Source organism: Vicugna pacos, chromosome 14 (genome assembly GCF_048564905.1).
Source record: "Vicugna pacos chromosome 14, VicPac4, whole genome shotgun sequence".
NCBI classification, from domain to species: domain Eukaryota; kingdom Metazoa; phylum Chordata; class Mammalia; order Artiodactyla; family Camelidae; genus Vicugna; species Vicugna pacos.
In genome coordinates, this window is record NC_133000.1 from 893469 (window position 1) to 910394 (window position 16926).

The 16926-nt window shown below is 45.3% G+C and overlaps 1 protein-coding gene and 1 long non-coding RNA gene across 4 annotated transcripts in view; one reads left to right on the top strand and one right to left on the bottom strand.

The window, feature by feature from the left end:
• The window catches only part of IFT88 (intraflagellar transport 88), a 57132-nt gene that overhangs the window by 30559 nt on the left and 9647 nt on the right, over positions 1 to 16926 (top strand). For 2 of the 3 annotated variants that reach the window (XM_072975967.1, XM_072975965.1), the window contains exons 16-23: positions 3374 to 3460; positions 4157 to 4343; positions 5602 to 5710; positions 7520 to 7670; positions 8164 to 8279; positions 11271 to 11323; positions 12853 to 12918; positions 15130 to 15236. In XM_072975967.1, coding sequence (XP_072832068.1) covers positions 3374 to 3460; positions 4157 to 4343; positions 5602 to 5710; positions 7520 to 7670; positions 8164 to 8279; positions 11271 to 11323; positions 12853 to 12918; positions 15130 to 15236 — 876 coding nt within the window. Of the gene's footprint in view, positions 1 to 3373; positions 3461 to 4156; positions 4344 to 5601; positions 5711 to 7519; positions 7671 to 8163; positions 8280 to 11270; positions 11387 to 12852; positions 12919 to 15129; positions 15237 to 16926 lie in introns of those variants that run through there. The other variant, XR_012079801.1, reaches the window with a different exon arrangement.
• LOC140701049 (uncharacterized) lies at positions 773 to 16853 on the bottom strand. Its single transcript, XR_012079805.1, has 3 exons — positions 16797 to 16853; positions 6126 to 6313; positions 773 to 1423 (listed from the first exon to the last, which is right to left on the bottom strand). It is a non-coding gene; the product is annotated as an uncharacterized lncRNA (long non-coding RNA).

Genomic DNA, 16926 nt, shown 5'->3' on the forward strand with positions numbered 1-16926 from the left:
ACCGTATGCATCCCAGAGGCCCACTTTCCCCAGAGATTTTCAGAGTGCTCTCTGAAGCTACAAGGCTGTTCAGAATCGGACCTCCCTCGGTGCCCCTGCCTCAGTGGGCCGAGGCCCTGTCTCAGGCGGGTTGGGCTGTGACAAGAACAGAAGAGCAGGCAGCTTTTTTGGGGGGGGGGGTCGGGGGTTGCAAAGGAGGGTGAACAGATGGAGCTCGGTGCCCGTTTGTAAATCCAGCAGGTGGTGTCCTCTGTGCCCGCACCAGAGAAGCCCAGCCCAGGAGAGCCGGGCCAGAGGGAGCCGCAGGGTCCTTCCTGCAGCCTTCCCCAGGCCCGCTGGCAGTTTTCTTCCTATTGAGGACCTTCCGTGTTCCGGGGGAGGGCAGAAATGACCGAGCCCCTCGAGGGGCGAGGGGTGGAGGGAGAGCAGTGCCTCCCCCAGGAGCGAGGGCGGAATAGAGCAGCCCCAGGCCCGCCCAAGGGGAGCGTGGCGCAGAGTGCCCTGGTTCTGTGTGTGGGGGTTAGGTGCCTGACAGTTCCCAGCATTTGTAAACACTGCAGGGCTTCTCAGAGCCTTTATCTGTCCTGTCGTTTGGTCATCACCCCCTTGGTCGTTAGCGATGCCCCGGGTGACTCTCTGAGGCTGCTGGGGTGCTTTTCCTGTGGAAGGGAAGGGGTCACACTGGTCTTTATATCTTGCTGGCGTTATCTGTGGGCCGCAAAAACAGCTGTGTGTGTTGAGAAGTCCTGTTACAGAAGACAGAACAGAGAAAGACAGTTTTCTCCTGATACTTTATTTTTAAATGGTCTTTTTAGAAAGATTGAACAATGCCTTGCCATAGTTCATGTTTTAAAACTGTGTTCACTAAGGAATAAACCCATTAACTTTTTCATATTAAAATTCATTTAACCCAGATCATATTGTTTGCTGCTTTCCTGGCTATTCTGATTCAAAATATTTTTGTTCCATTTGCATATGTATCAGTTTAATATCATTTAGTTTACTGAGGTTTTAAAAACGTAATTTCTGCTTTCTTTTCAACACTGCTGCTTTTACTTTGCGTTTCTTTTGTTTGTAATTGCAAGTATGACGAGGTGGGTGTAATACAGTCTTAGTTGAAAGGAACGCTGTTGGGTAAAGAAGGTTGGGTTGACGTGACGCATAATGACCACTGATGAAGGCTGTTTCATTTACAGCTCAAGGTGAAAGAGAGGAAGTCATGCGTTCTTATGTAAGGATATAATTCTCTAGTCACCTCTGGAGGCTTTTTCTCAGAAAAAAGGCTGAAATTGAAATCCCAGAGTGTGGTTCCTGGTGATGAGAGTGGGTTTGTAGTGACGGAGAAGCCCAGGCGGGCAGGGTGCAGGAGTCGGGCTGCGGATACGCTCCGGGGAAAGCTGGAGCCAGAGCAGATGGTGTCAGCCTAGAAAGAAAACAAAACGAAGATTTAACTCTTTTTCTAATTTCTTTTGGAGAAAGAAAAAAACCTGACAAATGTTTATTTTCATTATTTGCCACTAACAGCTAAATTTTATTAAGTGAACTTTTACCAGTTTCACTTATAAATAAATTGGTTTATATTATTTTACTTTTAAAAACAGAACTATTGGATATGCATTCATTGAACATGTGAAGAACACTAAGGTAACAGCCTATTTCAAAGGCAAAAATACCTGAGAATGTTCCTTTTATTAAACTATGTAGCCTTTTCAGAATAGTTATAGTTTAGAAACTTAAAATATGAGATGTGTTTGTTTTGCCCACGTTTTAAGTGGCTGTTGTCAGTTCCACGTGTTCCTAATTCTTCTAAACAGCAGCTTTGGGTCGCACTGGTTTTGTTTGTTTGGGGAGAACAGGTTTGGTGTTAAAGGTGGTCTTGCAGTGTTGTTCTTAACCAGCCACAGGGTAGCAAGTATCAAAATTGTGAGATCCAGCACATTTCCTTGTTTTGACGGGAGCGACACAGCTGTGGTGCAGACACAACATGCCGTTTTTTAAAGAGTTATTGCTGTGGTTAGTTTGCTCAGTGCTCTGCTCTGTGGGTGTCAGACATCCCTCCGCCCTTCACTCACTTCAGAGAATTTCCTGATATGTGCTTTATATTTAAATTAGTACAAACACTTATCGTGACACAGTCTGAAACTAAGGAGTAAAACATTTCAGTGCTCACTCAGTGTGAAATGCAGCTTGTGAAACTCAGAGGCTGAGAAGAGCGGTGGCTTTTACCTTCAAGGCCGTGGGGCTGAGTCAGGAGAGGGCGAGGGAGCTTCTGCCGGGAGCTGGGTTCTGGGGGCTTCTTGTTACGGGACAGCCTTCCAGGGAGGTAGGTGAGAAGAGGGTCTTGGGACAGAGGGCGGGCGTGTGGTCTTTTCTCTCCCAGAGCTCGCTTTGTGGGATGACAGGCTGCTGACCTGGTTTCTCTGGCGTGATCACACCCTTTAAGAGGGTACCTGTGGCCGGCGCCCTGACCGTGATCATGGGCACAGACATCCCACGTGCCCTGCGGGAGCTCCAGCAAGGCTTAGCCTGGACTCAGCTGCTCCCGGAGCTTCCTGGGTGTTCAGTCAGTGGTTTCAAGGGAAGCAAGGAGAATCACGTCTTTCCTTATTTCTGGTATTTCTCAGGGTTGGGGGTGGAGTCCTCACTAACCTCCCACGGGGTCAGACTTGCCGGGGTTAAGGATGAACTTCACTTGTCTCCTGGCTTCGGAGTGTGATTACAGTCAGACCTGCTTGTCACTTTCCCTGATGCTCCCGGAGCTGTGTTCTGACCCGGTTCTGGGGACGCTCGTCCGGGTCTCCTCCTCGCCTGGGACTGCGATGACCTTTCTGCCAGCGCCTTGTGACCGGCACTTCCTGCTTTTAGCCTTTCCTGCTGCATATTTAGTCTCAACGTTTTCTGGGATCTTGGGTTCAAATTCTGTTGCCTTGTAGCTCTCCAGTGCCTTCAGAAACGTGTTTAGAGTTTTACCTGATTTCTAACTGTTCTCCGTGGGAGGATGGTCTTCTGCTGGCTAGTCTCTGATAACGGGACGCAAACGTCCTGGAAGGACTCTGTAAGAGCAAGTTTGGTCCTGTCTCTTCGGAACAGCCTTCCCGGGGGTGAGCGCCGCCGCACCGCGGGCTCCAGAGCCGGTCCTGCCCTCGTCAGCGACTCTGGCCTGCTGCGCACTGCAGGCGGTTCTCAGCCTCGCTGGGCTTCTCCTTGATTCTCTTCCGTCAGTTCTGATAATCGAGTGGAATTCTCGTCTGTCTTCTGGTTCCCTGGACGCACCAGTTCCCCCCGTCCCTCCTCTGGTTTTGTGTCCAGATCGCTGACCCTGTCCCCAGACCCGTATTACAAGGGTGATGACTTGCAGCTGTTTCATTTCTAGGCTGTAGAGACCTTAAAAATGTTTGAAAAAAAGGACAGCAGAGTGAAGAGTGCAGCAGCAACCAACCTCTCTTTCCTGTACTTCTTGGTGAGTTCTGCTTCTCACGTGTTGACGCTGGGGTGTCTTCATGCTGCTGCCTGGGGAGAGGGTTGGGCGGCCAAGGGAGGACAGCGGGGCGGGGGGGCGCAGCTCGTCCCGGGCCCTCGTGTCTGGAGTGCAGCCCAGCTGCCGGCCAGAGCCATTGGGGCCGGGAGGTCAAAAGTGTGGCTCCTCCCAGCCACGCTGATGGGGCACGAGCACCACAACTGTGGAAGTGAGATCTGCACAGCGCGTGGGAGTGACAGCCAGGTCCCCAGTGAGCACTCGGGGACAGGGAGGAGGCCAGGGATCCCTGGAGGCTTGGGACCTGGAGGTGACACAGCCAGTCTGATGGGGCAGGAAGTGGGTGGTGCCTCTGTAGCTGTTTCAGGGCTGCAGGTCTGGGAAGCACCAACCTGCAGTAAATAATGCCGTGCAGTCCGGGCATTCGAAGTGGAGCCACCTGCATGCTGGTGGTGGTGTTCAGACCAGGAGACTGGAGAAAGCAGCCGTAAGAAACAGGTGGTTGAAGGAGCTTAATGATGAAAACTGTTGTAGAATGAGCCTAACGAGACCAAGACACGTGAAATTTCCATCACACCTGCAACCTCAGAAAGTCCGTTCATCATGTCTGTAATCTCAGGAGAGTCAAAACGGATACTGATGAGCTTCAACTAACTTGTATACATGTTGTACTTTATGTAGGAAAACGAATTTGCACAAGCCAGTAGCTACGCAGATCTAGCTGTGAACTCTGACAGGTATAACCCGTCAGCTCTTACTAATAAAGGGAATACGGTTTTCGCAAACGGCGATTATGAGAAGGCAGCCGAATTCTATAAAGAGGCTCTACGGAATGACTCCTCTTGTACAGAAGCCCTTTATAATATTGGTGAGCGAAACGGGCAAATTGCCTCTTTTGTTTGTTGCTTAAAGAGCTCCAGCTTATTAAGAGGAGGGTTCCTTGTGACAGAAAGTTGAAAAGAAGACTCTTGGATCACAGACTGATGGGAGTAATGACTGGAAGGTGCGCACGTGAGGTCTGGGGAGGCATCACCGTCCCGCCCTCCAGAGAGACTTCAGTCCGTCTGCACCGTGGTGTGTGTGAGCCTGACCGGTTCCCCAAATTCCTGCTGATCCTGGAAGTTATAGTCCAACGTTTGCCAAACTGATAGGTTGGGGGAAAAATCTCATCTTCTTCCTCTTTACGTTAAGAACAATTTCAGACACCAAAAATAATATGGAAAAAAATTAATGCCTCTGTACCTACCACCTGTACTTAACAACTATATTTTGACGTTTTGTTGTTTTTACTTCAGGTTTTGTTGTTAGTAAGCAAAATGTTACGAGACCTAAAGGCTCACACCCCTCCCCCCTGCCCCTGGTGTGCAGTCACGTTGGAAGGACAGGTGTAGCCATGGGTGTCAGGGGCAGAGGCCGCTGCGGGGGGCCGAGTGCGGGGCCTTGGGGCCGCAGATCGCTCTCTGCCACGCCTGTCCGCTCAGCCTTGGCACACGTTCGAAGTGCCTCTCCTAGTCCATGGCTTGACCGAGCTTTGTCACCTCTTCTGCACACAGAATGGTTCTGTTTTTTTATATAGTCAAATTTGGCTTGTTGAGAATTTGCAGCTTCATTTGTTCATTGCTTTATGAAGCCTTTCCCTACCCCAAAATTATAAAATCATATTCCTGTATTTTCTTTTCATACTTTATAGCTTTGTTTTTTTCCTGTTTAGTTTTAAAGTAAATTTTGAATTTGTCTGAAACAGGAATGAATTCAAAAGCAGAATCTACAGTTTTTTCAATGTGCAGTCACTCCTCCGGGCACCATTTTTTGCTTGTCGCTTAGTCCCCTTGCCTTTAGTGCCCACTGTCTAACTTCTGACCTAGTCCATTTCTAGGCTGTTTATTCTGTTCTGTTACTCTGTGTTGTTCCTGCCCCACACACGACAGAGCACAAGAGCCTGATGGCATGTTTGGTGTCTGCCAAACGCCCCTGCCTTGCTCCTTTGTTAATTGTGTTCATCTTTACTTCCTCTTCTGGATGAATATTTATTTACCTGTATTTAAATATTCATCCTGTTACTTTGAGAAAATTACCACCATAATAGTGCGTACAGCTTATATTTTTCTCTTTTCTTTCTTTTAAAGGCCTTACCTATAAGAAGCTGAACCGGCTTGACGAAGCTTTGGACTGTTTCCTGAAACTTCACGCGATCCTGAGAAACAGTGCCCAAGTCCTGTACCAGATAGCCAGTGTGTATCTTAGGTGAAAACCTTAGGGACTGCCGTTAAGGCACCCAGCTGGGGCTTGAATGCCACTTGTTAAAGTAGCTGAACCAGCGAAGTAATTGATGAGGGTGGTATTTTAAAACCGAGCTATCAGATTAGTATGTGGTAAAATATTATTTGATATTATTTGAGTGATCTTGCTTTAAAAGAGTTCACATGGTAAGAGGAATTGTTCAGAGGTTGAAACTATTATTAATTTTTGAAGATGGTAATTGAAGTCATTGAGTACCATGTCAAGTCCACACAAGCTGTTAGAGAGAACAGAGACTGGGCCCCCTGTCTTGCAGGGCACTTTTTAAGCATGAACTTACTAATTAACAGGAGAACATTGTTTATTGCTGATTAGTACTGCTGACTGAGTTTGGGTAGTTTGTCTTACTTACTTTAGTTGACATGCAGGCTTAGTGAGTAGAGCTCACTTTACCCCAGGACTGCACGCTAGCCTGCAGGAGCCCGCGCGTCACTCCCTGGCGGTGGGTGCGTGCAGCCCTGTGCTCGGTGCACAGCCGTGTTCTCCCTCAGCGTCTCCTGTAGGTCTCAGCTTTCCTTGCTTTTTTTCCCCTTCCCTTGGCTGAAAAAGCAGAAATTTGTTAATATTTTGAATGCCTCTGGTAGTATTTGAAAAACACTGTAACTTCTCTCCTTATTTTAAAAATGGTAAGATTGAAAACAATATTAGAAAGTGTTAAAATCTTATGCAGATATTTAAGTTACCATTATCTTGATACAAATTTTATACGCATATGTTTAGAAAAAAGTCTATTACGATGTGTACCATTAAAAATTTTAAGTATTATCTGCTGTACCTCTGGAAGAGTAGATGAGTTTCTTTAATCAAAAATTTAACTTCAGAGCAGATGGCTTCGTAGTTATTTCTTTTCGCCTTTTTGTTTTGTCCATTTCATCTCTGCAAGTGCCAGCATCGTGGTCTGACGGTGCCCAGTTCATGGTCAGCTTGGAGCCAGTCAGGCAATTGATACGGTTGAGGCCGTTTGAATACATTTCCTTATTTTTATGCTTTTCTTACAGTATCATATCTGTCATCATTAAAGACAGAAGACTCTTCTTTCTCTTTCTTTTTTGAGGGAAAGGTAATTAGGTTTACTTATTATTATTTATTTTAACGTAGGTACTGGGGATTGAATCCAGGACCTCATGCATGCTAGGCATGCACTCTACCACTGAGCTACACCCTCCCCCCAAGACTCTTCTTTTTCAGTGAAACTTTGGATTGGAATATTTTCATTTCACTGAGGCATCTAATATAAAAATAAATAGTAAGTAGTCAATAAGTATTGGTGTGAATAAATTATTAGAGTGTATGCAGAGGAGTTACTAGGCACAAAAGCTACAAAAAACTCTTATCTTAGGTTTGTGGTCGAATTGGGGAAAACTCAGGAAGATACATGGAAAACATTCCCTTAAGATGCTGAGCATGTTAAGAGGTAGGATAGTTGAACACAACATTCAGGCATTTGTATTGAGGATGAATGTTGGACTGAGCTTTCAATAAAGCAGCAAACTGTTAATCTGCTGGAGCTCAGCAGGCACTAAGGAAGCACCGGGAGAGCCGGGTGTGTGCGCGCGGAAAGAAATGTCGTCTCCGGTACGACTCCACTTCCGTCCTCACCCCTGAAGAGACCCAGAGTAGCCAGCGTGAGGCATCGCACGACTTCCTGCAGAATGAGAAGGATTTTGTCGTAGTGTTGGTTTTAGGTTTGCTTATTGATCAATGAATTTAGAAAAACTGTGTTATCCTTAACTGAAGCTGCCCCAGATATGAATTAATGGACGACCCCAGTCAAGCGATGGAATGGCTGATGCAGCTGATCAGTGTGGCCCCGACCGACTCCAGAGCCCTGTCTAAGCTGGGAGGGCTGCACGACAGCGAGGGGGACAAGTCCCAGGCGCTGCAGTATTACTACGAGGTGCCGCCATCTTCCTCCTCCTGCTCTGTAGTCTTCTCCGAGTTGCTGTCGAAAAGGCAGCAGGCCTTTTAACTTTCAAAAGTTAGAAGTGCTTTTAGTTTTTAAATGAATAATGATTTAAAATAAAGTATAGAATTTGTGGAATATAGTTAGTTTTTTATTAATTTTAGTAAAAAATGAAATAAAAAGTATAAATTCTTTTTCTCTTGAAGCTTGACTTCATCCCTTTTGATTCTAGGACATATTTAATTTGACTCAGATCATATATCAGTGCATCCAGAAGATATTTATAGATAATTTAAAAGTATGTCAAGCAAATCTCAAGTTTTCCAAATCTTGTATAGTTTCAAAACTTGCACAGAGCTGTGGCAGTTCATGCTTTTAAATTAAGAACTGTCACGCTGGATAAATTAATCCATTCAGTAGGTGAAGCGTGCGGGAGTGAGCTGCACGTTGTAACTGGAGTTGTGTATCACGCCTCACACTTTTCCAGTCGTACAGGTATTTCCCGTCCAATATTGAGGTCATCGAGTGGCTTGGGGCCTACTACATTGACACACAGTTTTGCGAAAAAGCCATTCAGTACTTCGAGAGAGCTGCTCTCATACAGTAAGTAGCTGTTACGATCTTATGTTCAGTTAAATGTTCATAGTAGGTAGACATCCCGAGTTTGTGCAGAGTTATTAGTGAGCGTTCACGCATTGTTTTCGTTTTCGTATGTTTCATTTGACTTGGTCTTTACTGTGATAAATATATTTACTTTTTATACAGAAGTTTTAAAAAAGGCCTTTAAGGTACTTTTCTTTATGTATTTTTCTTTTTCACATTTATGCAAACAACTTATTTCTCTGTCATTCAGAAAATAACTCACTCCTAGGGCAGAGTTTCATTTCTGGAAGAGTCCTAATAGAAAAAGTTGCATTGGTTTCAGTTTATAATGTTATACATTGTATATTAAAAATGAAACTTTTAAAGATATCTGTAAGTTCATAGCAGAATGTTTTATACGTGTCTGACTTTAAAATCATTGGAATATATTACGTTCTGCTTTGCATTTGGCCAAATCGATTTTAACATTAAATGCAACTTTGAATCATTTGAATGATAAAGGAACACGAAATAATTTGAATGATCTTGTGGAATTAGGGAGTGAATTTTTATGACATTTGCTTCCCATAAATATTCTGAGAATTATGAAACTACCAGCACAGAGGATGGTTTTCCGTTTAAACCTGTGCAGGAGGCTGCAGCCCCCTGACACTTCATACCAACCCTGGCTTAGCTGTCGGTCACGTGGGGCCCCTTCCTTGAGGCTCCAGCACTGCTGCTCCATCCTTGACTCCTGTCTGTGAAGGTCACGTGTCAACCTGACAGGCGTTCCCTCCGGCCCGTCAGTAGTCTGGCCTCACAGGCTTGGCCACCCTGACGATACTGACCTTCACCTCCTCGGTCGCCTGGCTCTGACCTCATTCTGACGATCATCGCACGCTTACGCTGATACAGCTCGGTGATACTGTGCAGCTGTCTGCGTCCGCAGCTCCCACACCCCACCCCCAGGTGAGGCCGAGGCCTGCCCGCCTTGCCGTCTTCTGCAGCCTCAGTCTCCCCCGGTTATGGCTCTGAGCCCGTCCTTTCTAGGCTGCTTCATCGCGCACATCTTCTTTTTCTTCTTGCTAACGTTCTTGGTTACTTTTTCTCACTTGCTTTGCTGTCCCGTCTGTCCCCCAAACTTCGGTTCATGGGTTACCCCAGCCGCCGGCTCGGCTCCCTTACACAGCCTGGGAAGCACCCTCAGAGGTAAACCGTGTGCTGGGGGCACTGACGCCGCCCAGCGGTGCCACGCCAGCTCCGCTCCTCAGTCTGAAGTGCCTCTTACTGGCCTCCTTCCTGCTTCTCTGCTGATCTCTTCATTTCTCTCCCTGTTTTACTGTCGAACTTCCCAGAAAACGGATGTCTTTTCCAGGAACCCTCCTGACGTGCCCTCTCCCGCTTTCCCGTCTGCTTACTCTCTTGCCCCTGTGTGCACCTTCTGTCTGTGACAGAGGCGTTCAGGATGCATCAGTTCCCTCTCCTCCTCCTCCTCGGCATTTGCTTTCTGTACCATGCATCTCAGTTTCCCCTTCTCTGTTTTCTCACATGTGAAGTCTTTATTTGTCGTGTAAGTTTCATCTCCACAACAAAGGTGTGAGCTCTTTGGAAGCGATGGTGAGGCCTTGGTATTTATCTGTTGCAGAGTAGTTGGCATCGCATTGACTTAAGTTACATTGCCCATTACTGGTGTTCCTTTACTGCAGGAACTCCTCACCTTGCTGTATCGCTTAGATTTTTATGGCTCTTAGTAATATGGTTCTTGGTAAGTGGCTTACGTCTATGCTATTGCATGGAAAAAGAAATAAAAGGCCACCGAAAAGGAAAGGAAGACATAAAGCTGTCTCTTCACAAGTGACATGATCAACACATAGAAAACCCTAAACAATTCACAAAAAAGTTGTTCTGCACAGGCAGTGGGATATATCAGCCGTAAAACGAGCGACATTCTAACACGTGCTACAGCATGGAGACACCTTGAGCCGTCACACTAGGTGAAGGAAGCCAGGCTTCAATGTACACACACGACATGATTTCACTTACACAAAATGTATAGAGTTAGTATGTGAGAAGGTACAGGAGCTGGGGGAGCTTCATCTGAAATGGAATTTGAGTTTCTCTCTCTCATTCTCCTTGTTTGCGGGTTAATTTCCAGAAAAGGTATTGTGGGTAAAGGGCCATTGCTCTATCTTAAAACCAGAAGTTGTGGCTCACAGATAGAGGAAACAAACTAGTGGCTACCAGAGGGGAGATGGACGCAGGGAGGGACGAGGTCGGGGTGGGGAGCAAGAAGGACAGACGACTGTGTGACACGGGACACAGCGATGTGCTGGGCAGCACGGGAGACGGAGCCCATGTTCTATGACAGCTTTAAATGCAGTACAGTCTGTAAGAATTTTGAATCACTGTTAAAACTAATATAACTCAACTGTGCTTCAGTTTAAAAAGAATAAGTGAAATGAAGTGAGAAGAGCAGTTAATGGTTCCCTGGTCTTTTATTTCTTCAGATCTCCTTTTTCTTAGAAATTTTTAATGGTAATCTTTAGAAATCCTGGTCATATTTATTTCAGAAAAGAAACTAATTTCTTTTTAAGGATGAAAAAAGGATGAATAGAATTCTTTTTAACTTTCTTCTTAGTTGAAGTCTAATTGTAGAAGCACAAGGTCAAAAACTGCCTCTTGGGCACTGAGTTTGTGAGCCTGAACCTGAGGCGTGAAGCGTGGAGAAAGTGTTTATAGCAGGCGCTGTCTCGACCCAGATGGGGCGGGTCCTGCAACAGTGTCCAAATTAAGGCCCGAACTGGATGGAAGGACTCTTAAATTTAAATGTCCCAATGCAAATATGACAGATAATAATGAAGCAAATTGTGTATGTGCTACTTTTAATGATAAAGGTGACCTAATCGCACATCAGAAAGTGGCTGAAAGGCGGCACGGACGTGCAGCTTCATAAGCCTGCGTGGCCGTCTCAGGCTGTGTTCCATCGCTGATCGCACGTCGTTTCTTTTACAGGCCTACACAAGTGAAGTGGCAGCTGATGGTGGCCAGTTGCTTCAGAAGAAGTGGTGAATGCTCTAATCTTACTCGTTTTACTGTGTGTTGCTTCTTTTAGGTCATTATGCATATAGGTGTGTTCCAATTATTTATGTGTTTCTAAGATTAACTTTCGGTAACTACATACATTTGAAGCATTATATGAAAGGCATCCAATAGTTACTATATTCAGAAAAAAGTTCTGCTCACAAGGCGGGTCTTCGTGTATTCCATCACCACTTAAAACAGGTGCATTCTTTCTCAGAGTTAACACACTAAGCATTTTTGTGAGTTAGCCCCTGAGAAGTGGGCATTCTGTACACACTAATTCGTATTTTCATTTCTGCTCTCCTAACTCTAAATATACCGTGTGCTCTGACAAACATGCGGGCCTGTCTCCCACCTGATGAGCCTGGAACAGCGGGGCTCTCTTACCACCTACCCCGAGCTGTCACCGTCTGTGTTTTCAGTAGCTGTTTATCCCCCTGTGCTGCTGACACTCGGCCTGCAGTGTCCACATGCCAGTCGTTCTGGACCAACTGTCCAGAACGGTACTGTCAAACACCAGTGATCAGCAGGAGATAAACATCACATGTAGTTAAAATAGATGTTAATGAGGTTAAAAATGTAGGCCCTCCTGTAGAGCAAACACAGGACAGGAGAAGAAGTTCTCAGTGCAAGAAGCACGAGCTGCAGGGCTGCCTGTGGTCCCCACCTGCCAGGCTCTGTCCCGTGGGGAGCCTGCGGGGCAGCAGAGCACGGGTGCCTGCGGCCCACAGTTCAGGTTGCTATATTTCCTGCCATTTCCTGTTGGCAGTGGGGCCCACTGTCTGTACACACTTTATTTGTACCGGCAGGAGTTCCTTCTGCGGCTCTCACAGCCAGCGTGTGTGGCAGGTACTCTGAGTGCAGTCACGACGGGCGAGTTAGGGAGAAGCTGGCGCTGGGCCTCCACCTCCGCCTCGTCTGACTCCCAGCACGACTCTGAGGGTCCGCAGGGCTAGCCCTCTCGTGCAGACTCGTAACTGTCCCTGAGATCTTGGCAGAGACCTTTGATCCAAAATTCGCTTTTCCTATTCTTTGCTGCCATGTGAAGCTGAAGTATTTTATTACACAACAAAATGCTTTCTATAAGCTTTTTAATGTTTCAAAATAAAAGCTACAAAACAAGTTATTTTTCACCTTTTCCAAGTGAATGACATTGAAATTAATGTTAGTCTATCACTTAAATTATTTTTAAATTTGTCAGTTGTTTAACTGAAATAATCTTTAATTTTTAGGAAACTGAATGGATCTTAATTTCTTGCCACTTTTTTTTAAGAAGTAAAACTAAGTTTCAGCCATCACCCATTTTCTCTGCCCTTTCAAATGTGTTTTATCTGTGTATTTCCTCCCGGAAGCTCTGTTAAGAATGGTTATTTATGCTTGTGGCAAACATGAGAGTCTTCCTGCCAAACCAGTGAAAATAATACCAGCATATTGAGTTTAAATCAATGTTTTGCTGCATTCTGCTGATTTCTATAATCTGCTAGTACATTTGTTTTCTTTTCTTTACTTGCAGGTAACTACCAAAAAGCATTGGATACTTACAAAGATATTCACAGGAAATTTCCAGAAAATGTCGAATGTAAGATTATATTTTTGTAACTTTGAAGGGATAGAAGGTTCTCATATTTTATGTCCTAATATGTAATAATTACCTTTCCTGCAGTAATTGCATATATGAATACCAACCTATAATTTGTGGTACATATGTTTAAATATGTGGTTATAGGATCAGAAAGTTTGACTATGAAAGTACACGTTTTATAGAATTTAACTGTTAATGGGTTTAAATATACCACTGAATTCTCTTCAGCAGTAAACAGATCTATATTTCAAAGCTTTCTGATATTTTAAGAATAAATTTTGATTTGTTGATTTTTTAAAGTTCATAAGCTATGGCATTTTACAGAAAAAGCATTTTTTTAAAGCAAAAATAAACAAATGGGACCTAATCAAATTTAGAAGTTTTGCACAGCATAGGAAACTAAAAAAAACAAAAAAAAAATCTATAGAGTGGGAGAAAATCTTTGCAAATGATGTGACTGACAAGGGTTTAATTTCCAGAATACAAACAGCTCATGCAACTCAATAACGAAAAAGCAAGCAACCCAATCAAAAAATGGTTAGAAGACCTCATTGAAGATGGCCAATAAGCACAGGAAAAAATGCTCAGTATCGCTAATTATCCAAGAAATGCAAATCAAAACTACAATGAGGTATCACCTCACACCAGTCAGAATGGCCATCATTCAAAAGTCCACAAATGACAAATGCTGGAGAGGCTGTGGAGAAAGGGAAACCTCCTACACTGCTGGTAGGAATGTAGTTTGGTGCAGCCACTGTGGAAAACAGTATGGAGGTTCCTCAAAAGACTGAAAATGAGGGGGAGGAGGGTAATAGTGGTAGAGTGTGTGCTTTGCATGCATGATGTCCTGGGTTCAATCCCCAGTACCTCCATTAAAATAAATAAATAAACCTAATTACCTCCTTCCCCTCCAAAAAATAAAGTAAATAAATAATTAAAGAAAAGAAAACTAAGAACAGACATATTGTATGATTCAGTCATCCCACTCCTGGGCATATATCCAGAGAAAAGTAATTCAAAAACATACACGCACCCCAGTGCTCACAGCAGCACTACTTACAACAGCCAAGACATGGAAGCAACCTAAATGCCCATCAACAGAGGACACACACATACACACACAGAATGGAATACTACTCAGCCATAAAAAGAATGAAATCATGCCGTTGGCAGCAACATGGATGGACCTGGAGTTTATTATACTGAGTGAAGTAAGTCAGAGAAAGACAAATATATTTTATCACTTATATGTGGAACGTAAAAAATGACATAAACAAACTTACTTAAAAAACAGAAAGAGACATTCAGATACAGAAGGCAAACTTATGGTTACCAAAGGGGAAAGGTGTGCAGGAGATAAATTAGGAGTTTGGGGTTAACAGATGCACTCGACTACAAAAATAAATACAGAATAGATAAACAACAGGGTCCTCCTGCATAGCACAGGTCTCATTGTGAGCAGAGTGCTTTTCTGATGAATCCAAAAGGACACTTTAGTCTTAAAATACATCCTTCAGTTATCAAAAATTGGCCTACTGTACAGAATTACAGATGACCTGCTAAACTTCAGAAGACATCTACCAAAAACAATGATTTTTATTTGATATTAAATATTCCGAAGCCACTCTTTCTAAGGATGGTAGATAAGAGAAATAGTTGAGTATCATTTGTAGGAAACACAAATTACCTTCTTACTATGAATCATTAAGATTAATGTGTACATAGGCAGTTTACATAGTAGTAACGTGTGACACCGTAGATGCTTTCAGTGCCATTGCTTCTGCAGTCCTGTGACGGCCGTGAGTTAGTCACTTATTTACAGACTCTGAGGGCTGACTGCAGTGGTGGCAGACAGCGCTGTGAGGTGGCGGAGAACAAAACAGACCCGCGCAGGGCCTGGACTCAAGTGGGCAGAGAAGGCAGTAAACAGGCAAGCAGTCCGTTGGGGCCGGAAGTGGAGTGAAGGAGGAGGGCTCCGCGCCGACGGGGGGCCCACCTGAAGGGCAGGTGGGCAGAGTCCCTGTGAACCCTCTTCCCAGGAAGTCAGTTCTCCAAGGGCCAGGGACACAGTGTAGTTATTCTCCGGAGAAACAAGCCCTGCCTGTGAGCGTCGTTCCTGCCTGTGTCCCAGAAGACCGACTAGATTGATGTGATGTACTTTGAACACTGTGGGAGAATACTTTCCTAAAAATATTTTTCATCATTTAGGTCTACGTTTCTTGGTTCGTCTCTGCACAGATATTGGATTAAAGGAAGTTCAAGAATATGCAACAAAGCTCAAGAGATTGGAAAAAATGAAAGAAATCAGAGAACAGGTATCTTATCTGAGTCAAAAACTGCTGTCTCAATTTTCAACATGTCAGCCTTCTGTGGCTCAGCTGAGTGGTGTTCGGGCTTCTGTCAGTAAAGTGGAAATTACTTTTCTGCTCTGGCATAAAAGGAAGAATAACTAAAATCCTGGTTTTAGGATAAAATTGTGTTCAAAGACAGTTTTTTAAAAAAAGGTTGGGGGGCACTGATTAGGCTTATTTATTGTTTTGTCCTAGTGGCAGGACTGGGGGTGCTGTACCACTGCACTGCACCCCCCCCCGAAAACAAGCTCTTAGTGGGAGAGAGTCCAGTGGAGTCAGTGTAGTCTTCAGTGGGCCGCGTTTTCCCCAGCACGGAGTAACTCACGGGCTAGTTCACAGGCTTAGCTTCCACTGGGAAGTCCTTGCCCGTGGACGCCAAGAGGGGTCACTTGTGTGACAGTGGCGGTTTTGGTCGCACTGCTCCGTTACATCAGGGCGTGGCTCTGAGACTGACACCGGCACGTGGAGGCTTTTACGTGTGTTTCTGTGTTCTGTGCAGTGTTTTTACTTCTGAAGAACAGTCTGTCCTAAGTTTGAATATTTAAAAATGTAACATGATTTCCAAGTACCTGCCTTTGTTAGAAAGAAAATATATTCTTTAGGCTTAAACTTTTTCCTAATTTGCTTTCAGAATGTGGTTATCTTGTTTTTGCTTTGAAGATGTGATCTGATTGTTTTATTCTCTTTTTTCAATTATCAGTTGTAAGAGAATTATGAACACCACATACATTTTTACCTTAAAAATCCTATAAAACATCAAATTGTAGTAAAATACCATGCGAGGGTATATAGTTAAAACCTACTGTGAAGACCAGTTCCGCGTACCAATTGCTAATTAAATTAGATAGCCTGTGTGAAAACTTTGCAGAATTAAACAGGTATTAACGGAGGTTCAAAGTATCATCATACTCACTACTACATTTGTTTCATTAAGAACAATCAGGAAAAAGTATCTATTCAAACCATGAAATTCTTTGGAACCCAAAACTAGTTATGTGAAGTTACTTTGTACAGAACCCGGGATGCATGTGGAAATCGTGGAAGACCTTGTAAGTTTACCCGTCCGCAGTTTGTGAGCCACACGGAACAGTGGACACAGCCACGTGAGACTGCGGGTCGTGTGTCCAACGCTCGCAGCTCGTAACCCTAAACAGGAGAGTGGGCAGGCGGGTGGCGTCTCTGACGTCCCGACGCCCCAGGTTGACCCCTCCCACACCCGGGGATGTCCCTGCAGCTCTTCCCCCGGGATCCAAACTCAAGCTTCCGGAAACTCGACTCCAGGGAATTCCGGGAAGTGAACGTGAGGGGTAAAGACCGAACGGTCCGCTTTAGAGGGCCTCGGGGTGCCTCTCACACGGCCTTCCCTCTCCCTCGGGGCGCCTGGCCGCCGGGGACGGCGCGTCCGCTTTCTGGCGCCCGCTCCTCCCGCCCGCGCTCCCGTGCGCGCGCGGGCTCGTGAGTTTCGCCGTCGCGGGCGAGGGTGCGGGCGCCGTGGGACGGCTTCCCTGCCCCCTGGCGGCTCACCTGGGCCCTCGCTGACCGGCCACCCCGTCCGCTGCCTCGTCTGCTCGCGCAGACGGCTCCTGTGCCGTCACTGGGAGCGCGCCGCCCGCAGGCTCGCGCGGCTCCCCGTCGGCGCGCCCAGGTCACCCAG